Source organism: Esox lucius, chromosome 10, assembly GCF_011004845.1.
Source record: "Esox lucius isolate fEsoLuc1 chromosome 10, fEsoLuc1.pri, whole genome shotgun sequence".
NCBI lineage: Eukaryota > Metazoa > Chordata > Actinopteri > Esociformes > Esocidae > Esox > Esox lucius.
Window position 1 is genome coordinate 21,056,845 of NC_047578.1, and position 17,358 is coordinate 21,074,202.

Genomic DNA, 17,358 nt, shown 5'->3' on the forward strand with positions numbered 1-17,358 from the left:
CAGAAGTTGATGTTTTATACAACACTCTGCAAAAACGGAGCATGGATGCACCTAGGATTAGCAGTGCGCTCACCCGTTTAAGGAGAATGTCCAGAATATGCGGAAGCAAACTGATGAATGGGCTGCCATCGAAGCAGACGAGCCAGGCCGACGAGTAACCAACACAGCGCCGGTGATGAAGGAGGCCTGCGACACAGTCATCTCCCAGGTGGAGCAGAGGTTTTCACAAAGTGACCTCCTGATCGCTGCCAAGCTGGGTGACAGCTCTCTCTCCTCACAATTTGTCCTGTCATTCCCAACATCTGAGCTTGACTGTGCGGTGAAACTATGGCCTCTAGGAAACGAGGAAAAGTCTGAGTTGACCACTCTGTACCGCCACACTGAGCTTCACACTGGTAAGACCGCACTGTCTCTGTTAAGATCCATCCATGAGAACAACCTAGAGGAGGCTTTTGCTGAGACCTTCATTCTGCTGAAAATAATAATATAAACACCTATGACGATATCCGAGTCAGAGAGGAACTTTTCCACCTTGAAGTGGGTAAAAACCTTCTCTCGCAATACCACGGGACAGCCGCGACTCAACGAATTGGCCATGTGGTCCATTGAAAGCCAGCTGATTCAACAGCTACATAACTTCATTCCCATAGTAATCGAAAGGTTTGCCCAGAGGAAGAACCGCCGTGCCACCTTTCTCTTCAAGTGAGCCCTCAGCCTTGGTGAGTGAAAACATATTTTATCATCCTGCCTTTGTGGTGCTGGTCCATGCATTGGTCATATTTTTGTGCTGGATCGATTGATATAGATGGTGACGAGTGTCAGTGTGTCCATGCTTATCTATTAAGATTGTTGTCTTAGAATGGATCTGTATCCCTAAAAAGTTGTCTTTCCTCTTCGTTGTGGCCTTCAGTGGTATTGAGCTCATTGCTGTTCGCGTATGGCCCTGTAGGCACATTGGTTCTGAGCTTGGTTGCATTCCTAATTTAGGTTTGTAAATAAGACAGTGGTAATTTTACATGTGTGTGAGAGAGAAGGAGCGCAATTACAAAAGATCTCTCTTTCTCCAGTATGTGTACTACAACACCTGGTAGAAGCCAGCTGCTGTCAAAATAAGTATTTTGTGGAGCCATGCTGTTTGTTGATGTGTTAAATAAACACATCAGTAGCAACAGGGAGTTTTACTGGTATATATCCTATATTTTGAAATGGTTTGTGCCCCACCAATTTTTTACATATAAAAACGCCACTGTTAATGTGGTAGCCCTAATCTCCAGACATCACTCCAGAGCCCTGGTCTAGCTACTGTATTCCACTGGGTGTCAGCACCAGCACATTTGTACACAATTTCAGTTATTTTAGATGAGCACGTTATTGGCTTCTTTTCAAGAAACATAATAATATATACAAATGTTTAAATTTTGTTAATGGTTAAATTGCGAAATTATCAGAAAAAGAAGCATTAGATTATAGATACACACTGGTATGTGAATGAAAACGACATAAATCCTTAATAGAAACCATTTGAAAGAGGCGGTATTAATGTTTCCCGTGACACCTAAATTGGGTGTGTCCCAAGGGTGTGCAGCCTACTCGCTCATTCAGTTAGTAAAAGCAACAGGTAGTCTAGCACGTATCATTCTCAGTCACAAGTGTTCCAGACGTCCGGGATGGATTTGTTTAATTTCAGATTTATTTTCCTTTTCCTTTCTGCAGTTGGTAAGAAAAAATAATATATTCAATTATTGTCCAAAATGTAATAGTGGAGTGGGGCATTTCAAATTTCTAGTTTTTATTTTCTAAAGATAGGCGCTTTATGGCTATCATTGCAAACATATATTATGAATTGTTTTTAACTAGTCCAATGTTTATGTATAGTTTCTTGCTTATGTTTTGATGTCTATCACACACTTAGAGCATTTTTATTGTATGTTGAAGTGAACATCTTCATTCCAACCCGTTTTCAGGATGCTGCAACGGCCAGGACGCCCCACTGATATCGGGCCAGATATCCGGAGTATTTGGAAAGAACGTCACGTTCAGTACCACGGTTAAGGACAATGAAATTGGCAACTTTCTCACAATATCTTGGGTTTACCAAAAAACTAACTCTCCTGTTGTCACCTCTGCTCCCGGGGGAGTGATCGTTGGCCCTGGCTACGATGGAAGAGTGTTTCTGAACACATCCAATGGGGTACTGAATATCGGACCATTGACATCGAAGGATAGCGGGACGTATACATTGAATATGGTCACGAATACTGCAGTGACACGTACAGGTTCAATAATGCTCACTGTTCTAGGTGAGTAGCGTCCTAAAAGTTGTTGAATGCCCGTGCGTAAAACGTATTACAATGCGAGCGTTAATTAAATGAAGCATGAAACAAATAAATAATTAATGTTATTTACAAAACATTTTCCCCTCATTAGCAATTTATTCCCATGCACCTCGATGAAAGGAAGGCCCATCCATATTAATAGCCATAGACATGTAATCGTATGAAACCGTTTTATGTCTGTTTGCAAAAATGAGTGAGAAATGAACCAAATCCTTAGGGTGTGGCCCTGTTGCTTGAAGAACCTGTTCTATCCTACTAGCAATATAGGATGGAATGATGTCACTGGCATGGTGCTGTTAACAAACAGGACTTTCTGGTTTACAGCTCAGTGTAAAAGCAATAAGAAGCCATATTTTACAGTTTCTTGTCTGATTCAGATGTGTGTTTTTGAACAGATTACCAGAAACCATTGCTTTAGATCTGAACATTTGTCCAGTTCACAACATGATCTGAAAGTCTTTGCTAAAAGTAAAGCTGTGGTTAGCTATTAAGGACACCTTCCCTCCCTCCTGCTAATCTTCTCCCAACCAATGCCACTCTCCCTTACCTCTACCCCAGATATTTAGCACTGACTTAACATAATTAGTGACACCTTATAATCTCATTTTCACTTTCTCCCGCCTCTTCCTTCCCCACTCAGACCCAGTGTCCGGTGTGACCATCACATCCAACATGAACGCGGCTGTGGAATTCAACAGCACTGTGGTCCTGACCTGTTCCGCTCTGGGATCTGCCCTCACCTACCAATGGATAAACGGCACTGCTCCCGTGGTCGCTGACGGGACTCACGTGACCATTTCAAACTCCACAGTGTTGACCGTGGCCAATGTGTATAGGAACGATCTGGTTGGACCCATCTACTGCACAGCCTCCAACTTGGAGCAAGCGATCAGCGCCCCCTTTAACCTCACAGTGAGCTGTAAGTGTCATGTTTTAACAGCCGGTATTGCCTCCACCGCCGTGGTTGGAAATGATCTAAATCTGCTGTTCGTTTCAAGCTAGCACAATGCAGAGAACATTTAAATACAGGTCAGATAAGATCCGCCTTTTGTCATAGACCCCCGAAGATTGATCTCGCCCCAATTGTTGCCTTAAAGGTTCTAATGAGCTCATTTGCATCGGTAGGCCTACATACAAAAAAAAACACCCACACAAATGAAACACAATTCCAATATGTTTACAGATGGGCCAGAACTGATTTCCATGACGGTCAACCCTGGCCCTGGTGCTCAGGTTAAGGGCTCCAATGTCACATTCAGCTGTTCGGCTCAGTCCAGTCCTCCAGCTACGCTTATGTGGATCCTCAATGGAGTCCTCCTCCCAACGACCGGTCCCGTGCTGATGCTGGCCAACATAGCCGAGGCGCAGAGCGGAAACTACTCCTGCATGGCCTACAACCCTAAAACCTTGCGGTACCTGGCATCCACCACAGCCAGCATCACTGTGATAGGTGAGTAGGAGATAAGAGCCTATGGGAAATGTTGTTTTTCTACATGGGTAAGGAAGGCTGCTCTGGTCAGATTATGGAATCCAGAAGTATATACAGGCATGTATGCTAGTAGATACAGTAGAGAGGCCGCATCTATCTGTAATAGACAAAACAATAGGTAAACTGTTGCAACATTCAGGTGAGCTAAAAATACTCTGAAAACATGGTTTTTTAGATGTATCTCTTTCCATTTCATTAGACATAGACATATGTGGTCTTTTTGAACTGTTGTACTAATTACAAAGAAGGTATTATATAACACTTTCTAGTGTGGATGCAATGGTATATATTCAGTGGATTTTCTTTCACATTTATTGAAACACTTCATTCAATCCATGAAATGAACATCCAGCCCTTTCTTAAATCGATTGTTTCATCATTATTGAGTTTTTAATTGACAGACAGAAACCTGTTCTTCGGCTTGGTTCCCCAAAAGCCATAACAAAGGACATTTCATTTATTTAATATGCTAGTTTTCAACCCACTGGCCTTGTAAAATGACAATTTTGTACCCTGCCTCATAGTTGTGAGGTACATGTTACATTCCATCCAAAACAAAGAGTGCATGCCATCAGTGTGTCATTATATCAACTGAAACTATGTAGAACTGAAAATAGACCGTCCACCATTTCGTGACTGACTAAAACCTGCTTGGTTGGAGGATGGTCTTTCAAAATGCCTGGAGTCCTTGAGTCGGTTGTTGTTGTTTTATTTCAGAAGGAAGATAGTTTGGGGCATGGGTGGGTGATGTTGTCCCATTTAGCAGTCATTTTAGTTATTCTATAAATGTTCCCCTGTACTTGGTAAACCGTAGATGACTTCAAGTCCAGTTGTTCAGGCATGACTCAGGAATGTGGCATGTTTAACTTTAATGATTGACTCAAGGGGAGGAAATAGGGATTTGCCTCAAAAATGTTTACTTTAAAGCCAGAAACTTAACTGCCAAAAACATTCCTGACTCACAAGATGTTGTCCAGGTTTTGTTTTCCAAAATTCAGTAGTCAGCAAAAAAGATATCAAGATTAACAAGGCATTGGTTTTAAATGGTTGTCCAAAGGAGAGATGTCCACTTCATGTGTTCTAATATAACAGCGGGCATGTTTAATGCAATGTATTAATGTTGGTAATTCAAAGAGTTCTTTTGGCTTGCTTGACAGTTCTTTTGTACTTCAGAGTCATTCAGAGACTCATCTGGTTTGCGAATGTCTGCTATTGTTTCCTAAAATCCAAGGTTTTACCAACCAGTCCTCTTTGGGGGGTTCGGATTGCCTGCTTATCAACTCCTAATTTTAGGAACCTATATGTTCTGGAAAATAAAGGAATTTGGGAAATTAAATTTAAAACATTTATGCAATATAAAACAGAACATAAATATATTATGCTGCATGTCATTAAAGCATTGCCTCTGACAACTAGATGTAATGTAATGTATGTTGTAATGAGGGAATAATGTTTTTATTTATTGAGCATTGTCAAATCCATGTAACAAAAATTTTGAAAAATCCACGAAGCGCCAACTGGTGTGTATGTTTTAAATACTTTTGGGTTTTAGCACTCTGAAATCTAGTAATTGTGACGGAAAGCAAGTTGACTCTCTGAGTCTTATCGTCAGATCTGTGGAAACACTAACTCTGTTTGTCCTTTGTCTTTGTAGCGGCCATATCTGGCACTAATGTCACAGGCCTCACTACACCACTCATCGCAGGTAACAGCACGGGCAACCTGACCTGCCGTGCAGCTGTCGGGATCGCCGACACCACACTGTGGCTGAAGGATGACGTGCCGCTGAATCCTAGCTCCAGGGTCGTGTTCTCGCCAGACAAGAGCTCTGTCATAATCAATCCACTGCAGAAGGGGGACAGTGGGACATACAAGTGCATGCTGTCCAATGCTATAAGCTCAGATTCTGTCATCTTCAGGATGAATATTTCCTGTGAGTAGAACATATGAATCAGGAACCTCTGTACCATTAATTAACAAGTGTCAAAGACCATCTCCGTCAGGATTGAACAAATGACATTTTCTGTTGTTATCCTATCAGTTATCTTACAGTAAAGAACATAATTACGTTGTTTTAACCAAATCCACAATAAACTGTCTGTATGCTTCGGTCGGTAACGTGCATGCTACAAATCTGGGTGAATGGAAAAAGTCTACAGCTGACGAAGAGAAACCCTAACATTCTCCTGTCCCGTGTCTCAGTCGGCCCTGAGGAAGTGGTGGTGGAGGGGAAGCATGCCATTCATGAGCAAGACTCCATCACGCTGAAGTGTCACTCACTTTCCCACCCGCCTGCCGCCTACGCCTGGAAATTCAACGGGACGCAGATCGCCGTGGTGGCAGCCGAGAACACCATCACCGCTGCCACGTTCCAGAACACCGGGATCTACACCTGCGTAGCCAGCAACGCCGTCACCGGAAAGACCATTAGCGTTGACCACATGCTGTCTGTCAAAAGTGAGATTGGGGAGAGTTTACAACGGTGTACCGTTTGGCTGCTTTTTCGTGGTTCTTAGGAAATCTTCACACACCAGCAGACATTGGGATTTTTACCAAATGAATAGTCATTTTACACGTTTAGCTTTGATAAAGCTCTTGCGGTTTTTAGAGATGTTCCGGTGAAGATGCTGAATGCTTGATACTTCTTGTGATCATGCAGAGTTGGGAGAACCAACGGATGAACCGGAAGGTCTAACAGGCGGGCAGGTCGCTGGCATCATCATCGGTGTTGTCATCGCCCTGGTGCTCATCGTCGCTGTGGTCATGTACATGCGCCAGAAAAAACCGTGAGTACTCTGTTTTTTTTACTTTCCACGTGGTCCGTTGTGCTTTTCCATGGGCTTCCTGGGCTAGCATCTCTTTATTCCTCTATATTCTTTGGCATTCTGGAACTTACTGTTGTCGAACCATTGTTACAAGTATCTCATCTTTTCAAAGCATTCAAACTCTCTGCACTACCAAAGCCATGTTTTTTGCTAAATGGTCTGGGTATGTTCCTGGATGCTTCCATTTACAATAAACAAAGAGCATGATTTTATAAGATTTGTGGTTGGGTTCCGTATGGAAGACCAAGCTTCATTTCAGGTTAATTGACAGTGGATTCTGGATATCTTAAAACTGGTAATGAACAGTTTAGATGAGGCAGGCATGGTCTGATATGCAATGTTTGACCAAATAAATAAATCGAAACAACAACTTTGGAATCATGGGTGTTCTAAACCAACCAGAAAAACACTGTTGCTCATTGGAATTCTAGCTCGTTGTAGTACACATTCCCCACCTCGTCCAATAAAAGTGTTGTCAGGCAGTGTGGACAGAAAAGTCATGTGACGTTAATAGAGGTCACGGCAGGTCAAGCGTACCTGGAGAGCTCCCTGCTCCACATCTGTCATCATGTGACAAACTCAAAGTGGATGTTTGAGGCTATTGTTCCCTAATGGCATTTAAACTCCTGCAGGTCTTTGACAGGAAGATGTCTGTCACCATGGACAAAATAATTCAGTTTGAATTCCTCAGCCAGCAAATCTTGTAAGGTTGTTAATGGAAAAAAGGGTTTAGTTTTATGTGGACCTGTTTGAATTGCTTGTTTATTTTTTTACATTTACCTGGCAGATTTCCAGAGCTTGCCTGCAGATAATGTCCTTGAAACAGTTTTTACATTGGTAGAGGTGGAAAAGGTGTATTAAATGCTACTGTTTGTAGCAATACAAAATTAAGAACCTAAGGCTGTGTAAAGATATAAAAATGAAGAGAAATTAAGTCAAAGGGAATGATGAAACCCCAAACACTTATGCCTGATAGCTACCAGCCTTTTTAATCATTTGCTCTGTTCAGACCTCCTAGCAGAGCGCTGACAAGCTAAGGGAAAGATGAAAATGTTTTGCTTAAATTCACTTGTTGACAGCTTGAGAACAAGGGGAATGCAGTGTGCTGTTAAAACTCAGAGTCCCAGCTGGTCAGGTTTTGACCCCCCTGCGTGCCCAACTGGGTTGAAACGTTACTGCAGGTCTATTTCATTGTGAGAGGGACTGGCGGGTTCAAATCCCAGACCACAGATACTGTTTCATGATTAGTGTGATAAGAGACTGGCCATCGCATGCACAGCAGCACAGTTAGATACAGTGTAGGTTACTGGTAAACAGTGAGCAGATCTTTTCCAACTTGATAGTATTTTTTCGCTATTCTTTTCCTTCCTTTTAACCATTCTTTTACAAACATCAACAGTCTACAAAGTATCCAAGACAGATTTAATCTCCAATGATTATGATACTGTCGATTTTGTCCGGATCAATGCCATGACATCCTGTGTACAGTAGATTACTCGTATGCATCACAGATAAACCATTGCCAAAGATGTGCGTGTATGTATCTTGCTTATTCTGCCTGGCCTTGTCAGCCTAGATTAAAAACACAGTTGGACCACATTCCAACAGTTCCTCGAGCCTCACACTCAGGAGGGGAGGACTCCAAGTTGATGACGGGTTTTGCCTTTTCTTGCTGCTCTATGAATCACTAGACTCACTAAAAATGAGTGGTTTGAAAAATGCCCTTATCAGTAATGCAGACTTGGTTGTGGGTTATTTTAACTCTATGAAGTGAGGTGATTTTTATTTATCAAAGACTGGTTAAATGATAATATTTTATTTATCTATATACATCAAATTCGACAGTGTTAAATCAGCACTGTTAGTGTTGCATTTTTCACTTGTCCAGTGGCTATATAATCCATTAGGAATCCAGCCAGATTGGGCTTATTGAACATGTGGCACTTTTATTCATTCTCAACCTCAATTCAGAATAACTTAGAATAACTTCTGTGTTGGGGGAGAGAGCAGATTATACAAGCAAAACCATGTAATGTGTACAAAAAGTCGAAGTAACAGAATGGATTTATAACCTGCTAAGTCAGTCAATTAACTGACATACAAAGATAAACAAATTAAAACAAATAATACAAAAATATAATTCCATGATGTGGATGTGATAATGCTGGGTATTACTTCGGTTTGTGGCTGGTTAAACAACATTGAGAGTGTTAATTTCATCCTTAAAAGTTAATACAATCCTGAATACACAAACATATGGAACACTTGTCGTATAAATAGTGATACAGAGCCAATTGACGAAGCCAGTGTATATTATGTTGGATTCTACTAACACATGTGTCTGGAAAGAGGCATTGACACATACCAGACTCTCTGAGTACCCAACTTGATAGAAACAGCCTTAACTCATCTATCAGGTTCTAAAAATAACCCAACTATTGTGTAAGATAACAAGCTGTCGGGTTGTGGTGCCCCCAAGCTGTGGAAAGGACCCTTCTAGCCCAACCTAAGCTCCTATCTTTACCTCTGACGGAGTGGAGAGGTGCGCAGACATGGAGTCAAAGGAACAATTAGCAGTAGGTGCTATTTCAAATCCGTATCACATTCACTCTGAATAGTCAGACTTCAACGGAAGTCACTAGTTGTAGGGAGAACCTCTGAGAATATGGCTGGAATGTCACTTTCGTGTCTGCACAGGCCCATCTCTCTCTTTCTCTGTCTGTCTGTCTCTGTCCATCCCCCTTATCTTTTAGCCTCCACTGTCTTTCACCCTTTCTTAACAATCTTTCTCTACATTTCTCTTTTCCACTCAGTTCCCTTTGTCCACTGTCCCCGACCCTATTGTTCCCTCCACAGAGTGTGTCCCGAGGGCCATTCTTTAGGGACCTACCCGTCTTTATGCAGACGTTGTCATTAGGCGACAGTGCCGGTTCACGGGCACGCCTGCAGGATCAAAGTGCAATCTGCCAAATACTGGTTGTTTACATTGGGGCTATTGATATGTCATTGTCTTGCTTGTTTGTGTCCCCATTGTTGTGTCCCAAGCTCTTATCACAGGCACACATCTAGGTAAAGGGTTTAGAGGCTTTCTGAGGGGAGATTCCAGCACTGAGAAGCATACAGTGGCTAACCCCATGGCCCCATGTTTGTTAAGCCCTTGGAGTTTCCTCATCAACAATGGCCATTCCATCCAATTTATGTGGAGACACAATACTTCTGAAATATGTTAGAAATAATAACCGCTTGCTCTGTATTGGCTGTTTTGTGGAAATATTACCTAAAATCAAGTCACTCAAGATTTCTAAGTTATCAGGACTGCATGAGACAATATCACTGATTGTAATCCCAGCAACAATTGAGGTGTCTTGTTTCTTTAAATCCCTTCAAAAGGGTTGGCCTTCCTTGCATGGAAAAAGACTAAGTCCTTTTTGCTTCTGCATTTATAAGGCAATATTGAGACAGCTGCCGCTTTACGTGTGTACCTGTATTGTCCGACAGGCAAATTGGCAACTATCACCTCTGATCACATGACTGTATCTTGTTGGCTGTCTGGGGCACGTACAGGGTTGGGTAAGAAAAAGACGAGTTCCAGTTGTCTGCCCTTTTCACTTGGAAAGAACTGCGAAAGGGCATGAAATTGCTGCTGCTTGTCTGTCTGAATGAGTTTAAAAGCCAAGGGAAAACAGGGATGGATAATGAGGGGGACTGATAATGTTTTCACAACTAGTTTCACCACACTTCCTGAATGGATCTCTTGCCTTTCTCGGTGTATAACTGAATGTTTTAAACTGAAACGTATCATTTATATATTATCACTTTTCTTGGTCTCATACCTGGGATCTGTAATGTGTTTTGAAATGTTTTTTTTTAACATTGTCTGCCATAGATTGCAACTTGGTTCTTTTACTAATTGCATCTTTGTCCTTTTACATTCTGTTTCAGGATCGAGTCGCCATACTAGAAGGGTGGCAGGAGGGAATCTGGTAAGACTCTTTGATAACTCTGTATGTCCTTAACATCGTTGGGTTCCCTTCACGTTATCATCTGTTGTAAAAGCAGTTATCAAGGCTGTCTCCACGGCCTGGAACAAATACAGCCTTGTTGATGTCATTTTTTTTCACATTGCGTTTCAGGTTATATCTGCTGTTCTGTGCTACCACTCCTAATCATACCTATTTGATAACAATGTTGAATTTATACATAGGGCGTGGGCACCAGGTCTAGCACAAAATCTGAGGCTGTCTTTGCTACAGTACAGCATTGTATCCTTTCATCTGAATGACCAAGGCAAAAGCCCTGGTTAGCCTTGGGCCAATCAGCATTTTGTGGGTGGGGACGTAGGTCAAAATAAAAAGCCAGTGACTATTACCAATGTTCACCTAAGGTGAAATACTTTCAGATTAGGGACGATAATAAAAAAAGTATTTTAGCTTTAGAGAAAAGGTATTTTAAGGCAAGTGTTTTTAAGTAGCTGTTAGTGTTGACTTATGTGAGTAATGGGACTTTCTTCTTCCCCACAGGAACTATCAGCCCGAAGAGTCAGCCACTTATTCCCCTCAAGATCATCTCAGCTCTCGGGAAGATCACTCAGGTAGAATCCTCCCCTAGGTCGGTTCAGCCGTACAAACTTTTCATCACAAAGCCCACACAACTTCAGGGGTCACAACAACATGACCCCTCCTTTAAACAACGTCACACTTCAGAGGATCTCGTCTCCTTTGAAGAAGCCAGTGTGTGTCCAGGACAATGGTTCAGGGGGGCTTGGATTGGACCAGAGAGCTGCCACCTATCTCTGCCATCTAACATCTGTCTGCATGGATTAAACACACCTGCCCTTCCCTCCGTTTGTCCCATTGGCTAAGGTTAAACAACTTCAAACACTTCATCTTTTGCGAAACAGAGGAATGTCATGAATTTCGCCTCACATTCTTAGGGAAATGTAACACATCATCGCACTGAGTGATGATGATGACGATGATGCACTGACTGTCACAAGGGATCCTTTCGATTTTGCCAAACTGAAGAAGGATTTTGGTGGTACAAAACAAGCAATATGGAGGGCCGTAAGGTTTGATCAAGGCGAATTGGCAAAAAATAACCTGAAATTGATGGGACGCATGTTTGTAAATCCAACATCGGGTCCCTGCTTGATCCCAAGGAATGGTTTCTTTCTTTTTGTTACTCGTCAAGACACCAATGACAAGATCCAACATGCAGCAAATGTTTGGGGGAGAGGAAAAAGACAGGAACTTTTTCTGGCAAAGACATTCTTCAGTTTTGGAGGGAAAGTATGTGTGCTAAAGGGTGATACTACTGAGTTATGTTATTTGCTGTATTCAGTAGTGGGAATTGATATTATGGTGGTTTTATTTTTTGCTTTTAAAGTTCCTACCAAAAAATACTAAATGCACACTTATAAAAAAGGGTTTGAAAGGGTTTGTCAGTTGTTCCTGTGGGGGAAACCTTAGAAGAACCATTTTGGGGTGGGGTTTAGAAATAACTTTTATAGAACCCAAAAGGTTGTACCTGGAACCCAGATTACTTATTAATGACTTATTCTCCCACAGGGACAGCTAATGAAAATATTGTTGGTTCTAAACAGACCCTTTTTTCTGAGTGTAACTGTTTAGAAGCATTGATTGACAGGTGCCATTTTATGTTACACGTGCCATTTTATGTTATTCCTGCAACATGTTACAAAATTCTGTTCATCAGCTTAGTTTAGAGAACAATGATCTTGCCTTTTGTCACTGGTATTTAAAGAAACTCTCAATGAATACATTGAGATAATTGTGTGTTTTTAAATCTATGAAATTACTTATTGTTGTAAAACAATGAGTAGTTAGAAAGCGCAAACAACTGTGGGATACCAAGTTACACCTTCATTGAGAACACAGTACTCTGGGATTGAGGTCTTTGTTAAGAATTCTATAGATTTAGGCCTGGATCTGGAACGTGTTTGGCCTACTTAGCATTTGGTCTATTCAAACAGAAAGACCCCCATCCCCTAAACATACAAGTTGTTATACTGACTGTAGTTAATTTGACCATTGTAAAAAGTACAATGTAAATACTGCAATGCAACTTAATTGGGATTGAGCCCTAAATTACCCAGTGGATTCACTTGGGAAAAAGGTAGATTGTTTGCCTGAACAATGTGTTTTTGTGGATTTGATCATTTTTATTAAAGGTATTAACCAGCACAGGTGAAATATGATACATCAATAAACCTGGATCCTTTGTAAATAATACACAGACATATTGTTTGTGTGCATGTACTGTATATTGTACTGGACAAAGTATTTTGAATCAGTACATTCTGTCATCAATTTGGGGTTTCTTGCTTTATCTAATTTAAAATGTCACAAATGTTTTCATGTTGTTTACAGAAGAGCTTATTATTCTTTAACGACTAACCAACATTCATTCATAATTTCTTATTTTGTGGACAATGACGTGCCTCTGAGATGTTTGTTTTTATATTATTTATTCTTTTGCAGCCTCTGCTTTCGTCTTTTTATTTTCCAAACTTTCCAAGTGTCTTACAAAGCCAACCGCAGTCTCTGTAACTCTCTCTCTCTCGCTCTCTCTGTGTCTCGCTCTCTCTGTGTCTCGCTCTCCCTGTGTCTCGCTCTCTCTGTCTTGCTCTCTTTCTCTTTCTTTAGAACGACAGAACATAAAGGCGGAGCGACGGTTAATTTTTGAAATCCTGTGTTGCGTCTCCACTAGTCCAATAGCCACAGGTGTTTCAGTCTAGCTTCGGTTGGTATGTTTGTGTATGCCGTGGTGCTGTCCTCTCCCATCTCCCTGTTCCCTCACATATGTCAAAGAAAGAGAGATAAGAACTATGTAAATATCAACTGTAATAAAACACAGACAGTGAATCAGTGCGGTGGGGTTTGAATGAATTGTCATGACGTCTGCTCGGGGTAAGGCCATGCCATATGTTTTAGAGGTGGGAGGGCATGCCTGAGCTAACAATCCCTCTACATTTTATTCTAATGGACTGGATTCAAAACCATAATTTCATTTGATCCACTCGTCTGTCAGTCTCTGACATCTCTGGCTTGTGGGTTTTGCCTGTAGATTCTAAGCGCCTCCCCCGGTTCTGTCTTCACCTGTCTGAACTTAGTAACCGACACCTAACAGTTACACTCCAATACTAAGAATCGGATAATCCTATAATGATGCTCTAATGACAAACATACAGAGCAGAAGCTGGAAAACCAAACCTGCCATCCCCGTCTGTTTATCACTTTCAACGATCAAAAGTTGCAAACACGTTCCTATGAAATGAGCAAACCTGTCTACTGTCAAGTTTTATTGGGAGAGGGGGTTGGACAAATACTGAAAAGGTGCAGCAGTCTCTTAGTAACGACCTGTCAGTCAAGTTTGCCTTGAGTCATCAATGGGGTGTGTATTTTTTTCCCCCTCCTGTTGGTCTGGTTGGGTTGGTGTTAAATAGGCGCAACTGTGTATAACACTGTACTTGAATGTAAATGAAAACCCAATAAAATAGAAGTGTACATTTATATTAAAAATCTCTTGATTAAATCTGTCACCTGAACCCATCTAAGAGACATTATTGTTGTCGCATTTCGTTTCTTGAGCACAAAGCGTTTGGCATGCTGGACAAGACTCTGAGCTAAGGTTTGAAGCAAGAGTTTGTCTAATTCATGAGTAAATCGACTGTCAACATGTTAGTTTTTGTCGTGTTAAACGCAGGCTACCTCTCTCTGTTAATCATTTGTTCATTTGAGTTTCTGATGACCATTTACAGTCGCTTTAGCAGTCAGCCATGAAATACAAAGTCTGAAAATAAGCGTCTTTGATTACATGGCACACATACCGACACACTTGACACAGTACACTATTCTCAGCTCCAATTGAACTTCTAGTGGTTAAAAATCCCAGAATGCATGTTTAACAGTGTGAGAAAGGTGTGCCTGCCCAGGAAACATTTCATAAAAGAGACTGCTCGACAGATTGTGTGTGTGTGTTTGTGTGTCCCAGTGTGTGATATAGGATAGCCCGCAGTCACAAATGAGGACTTTCTGGTTTTCTCGCCTCACTCACTTGAGGGGGACTGTGCCCAGAGCTCTTGTAACACAAACTTGAATGAGAGGAGGGGTTAGTATCGCAACTGTGAAACTAACAAACACAACTTTCTGCTGATCAGGGCTGTTATTTCCCTACCCTGTAATCATTCTTACATCGGCCAGTGTGGGGCTCCAGTTGTTTTCGCGGTAGGCAGCAACCTGCTGGTACAAGTCCAGATGTATGCAATGTCATAGTATTTCTTGTGAACCTTTTTTTTTTTTTTTTTACTAAGATCAAGCTTGCATGATTCCTTTTTTTGGAAAAGTCCTTATATTACAGCCCTTTGGATGTAGGATCCTAATTTGATTAAATTCCAACCTGTTTAACTCTAATCCTTTTAAGTCTCATTTACAAAGTTGTGATCAAATTAAGATCCTATATCTGTGTTCTCATAAATGCGCTATCAGTCACTGGAAAGGCGTTTCCTGTGACATAGCAAGGAGAATGTTCCATTCAGCTCTCCAAACCCTCTCACCATTGTAATTACAAAAGTGTCCTGAACATAAAGATGTTTTCCTTTATGTTTCCTTTATCATCACTCGTTCATTCATTAGTCACTTTTTTCTTTTTCTCGCTTGTGTCCAAGGCACAGGCCCCTCCTTCTCCTTACTTCTCACGGCCTTCTGGGCAGAGGGATACTTTCATGAAGCACAGCCTTTCTGAGATGTAGTGTGCATGATACGACATGCCCGGAGCAATTACAATGGAATGTACCTACTGTGACTATGGGCTTGTTCAAAGTCACACTACACATGGCACATTGAGCCTAACCTGCCGCAAAAGGGACCCTGCCACAGATACAAAGAAAGGAAGTTTGGCATTGAAACTTGTAGTGGGATAATGCACTCCCTGCTTCCCCTTTCTCATGTGATTTTTGATGTTGAAGTAACTGTCCAGCGAAACTCTGACTAAAAGTTCATATTCTCTTAGCTTGTGTCCAAATTGTGACACGTCCTATACTTGTATTTGTGGCCAAAGGGGGGGGAGGGCATTTGAAAATCTGCTCCTCAAACTTCGAACAGAATAAGTTGAAAAGGAAGGTTTTGCGTGAGGAACAGATGCATTCAATTTGCAGTGGTCTCTTAATTTTGAACCCTTCTGTTCCACGCTCAAATCCTTCCTTTTCGACTGTATATATACATCCATACCATTCAGCTATTGGGTTACACCCACACCATTCCAAAACTGAGAAGTTGCTAATAACATACTAACCCTAACACTTTTTTGGAAAGCTAAATGACTTCTTTAGGAATTAAATACAGGTCAAATTTTACATTGTGCTGATACTTTTTAATCCAAAAGACAGCCTGTTTGCTTGTGAATGACTCTAACATAGAAATACATGGACTACAAAAACCAAAACTAAAAAAGGAGACATAATACACAGCACATCAATGGCTAGAAGCCCAGTATGCCCTACAAACACTAGTGAACCTAACTGATGGATCTGATCCCAGTGTCCTAGACTGACTGCCAACGCCCCTGGCACTGGGCAGAGCTCAGTGCCTGCATCACCACACAACACGCCAGGGGAAAAAACGTGCATTTGATGATCATATTTCAAAGTGTCTGGAAAACGCACACGAACCGTTGGCACGGAACCCGCAAACAATTGAACGTTGCCAAATGGAGATGTTTATTCTGATAGAAACAACAGTTAATCCCCGATTACACAGGGGTTGTGAAGGACCGAGAAACCTCTGTTTGTAAATGGCAGTTATTTGTCATGCAAGCAAAGGAGCCAATCGGACAAGTCTGTGTTTATGTATTCACTTTGGGTGACCTCACCCTCTTGTCAATTCTGAATGTTTTTCTTAATGTATGTTTTATTTCCATTTTGTATGAGTTTTTATTGTTGTAATCCCGGCTAGGCTGTAAAAGAGACCTTGATCCCAGTTTGTTTCTCTGTATGAAGAAAGGTAAAAAGAAAATAATAATAAAATGTGCCTTGCCTTATATATTAGTTATCAGCCAGGTGCTTTGAATCCAGATATTGCCAGTATACCTCAGCTAAGCACTGTGTCCAGTCACTCCTCATTGTGTCATACACAAGAAATGCTCTTAGCCGTGATACAACATTTTGATACCACCCCTCATAGTGCATTATTGCTTACCTAACCTTGTTAAACACTGACCATAGCTTGCCTGTAGTTTCAGTCTGTTAGAAACAAGAGACAGAATAGAGAAGGATTAGCATACATAATTTACATAATTTTGCATTGGCAGCAGAGGGAATGCCTGATGAACCGGACCTGCAGGATTTAGTACAGCTACTACTGCTTCCAAAGAATAGTGGGTTAGGTATCGGTAACAACATTTCATTCATTCATGATTCATGAGCCAATTACTTTTCAGTTGATACACATTACTGAAAGCGACTTTCTGTGAAAAAGTTTGACAGGCTTGTTGTTTTTGAGGAGCTGGCTTTTACAGTGTCAGACCCATTAAATATCTGATCTCCAAACTTTTCTGTTCCGGGTAGTAGAATCCATAACAGAGTTGACTGGGTAATTCCTACAATCCGGTGCCTTTTGTGTCCCAACGATTTAGGGCAACATATCTAGTGCAAGATTTGAAGAAAATATAATTTTAAATGGCTTTTTATGCA

General features: G+C 41.3%; 1 protein-coding gene across 1 annotated transcript; it reads left to right on the plus strand.

Moving 5' to 3' along the window:
• Window positions 1-1,611: 1,611 nt before the first annotated feature.
• On the plus strand, window positions 1,612-14,221 carry si:ch211-264f5.6 (carcinoembryonic antigen-related cell adhesion molecule 5). The gene is made up of 9 exons (XM_010903273.2): window positions 1,612-1,716; window positions 1,965-2,300; window positions 2,977-3,255; window positions 3,520-3,786; window positions 5,480-5,758; window positions 6,028-6,282; window positions 6,485-6,611; window positions 10,593-10,633; window positions 11,171-14,221. Exons 1-8 carry the CDS (start codon window positions 1,668-1,670, stop codon window positions 10,609-10,611), a joined length of 1,611 nt encoding a protein of 536 aa, XP_010901575.2. The 5' UTR covers window positions 1,612-1,667; the 3' UTR covers window positions 10,612-10,633; window positions 11,171-14,221.
• The last annotated feature ends 3,137 nt before the right edge of the window (window positions 14,222-17,358 follow it).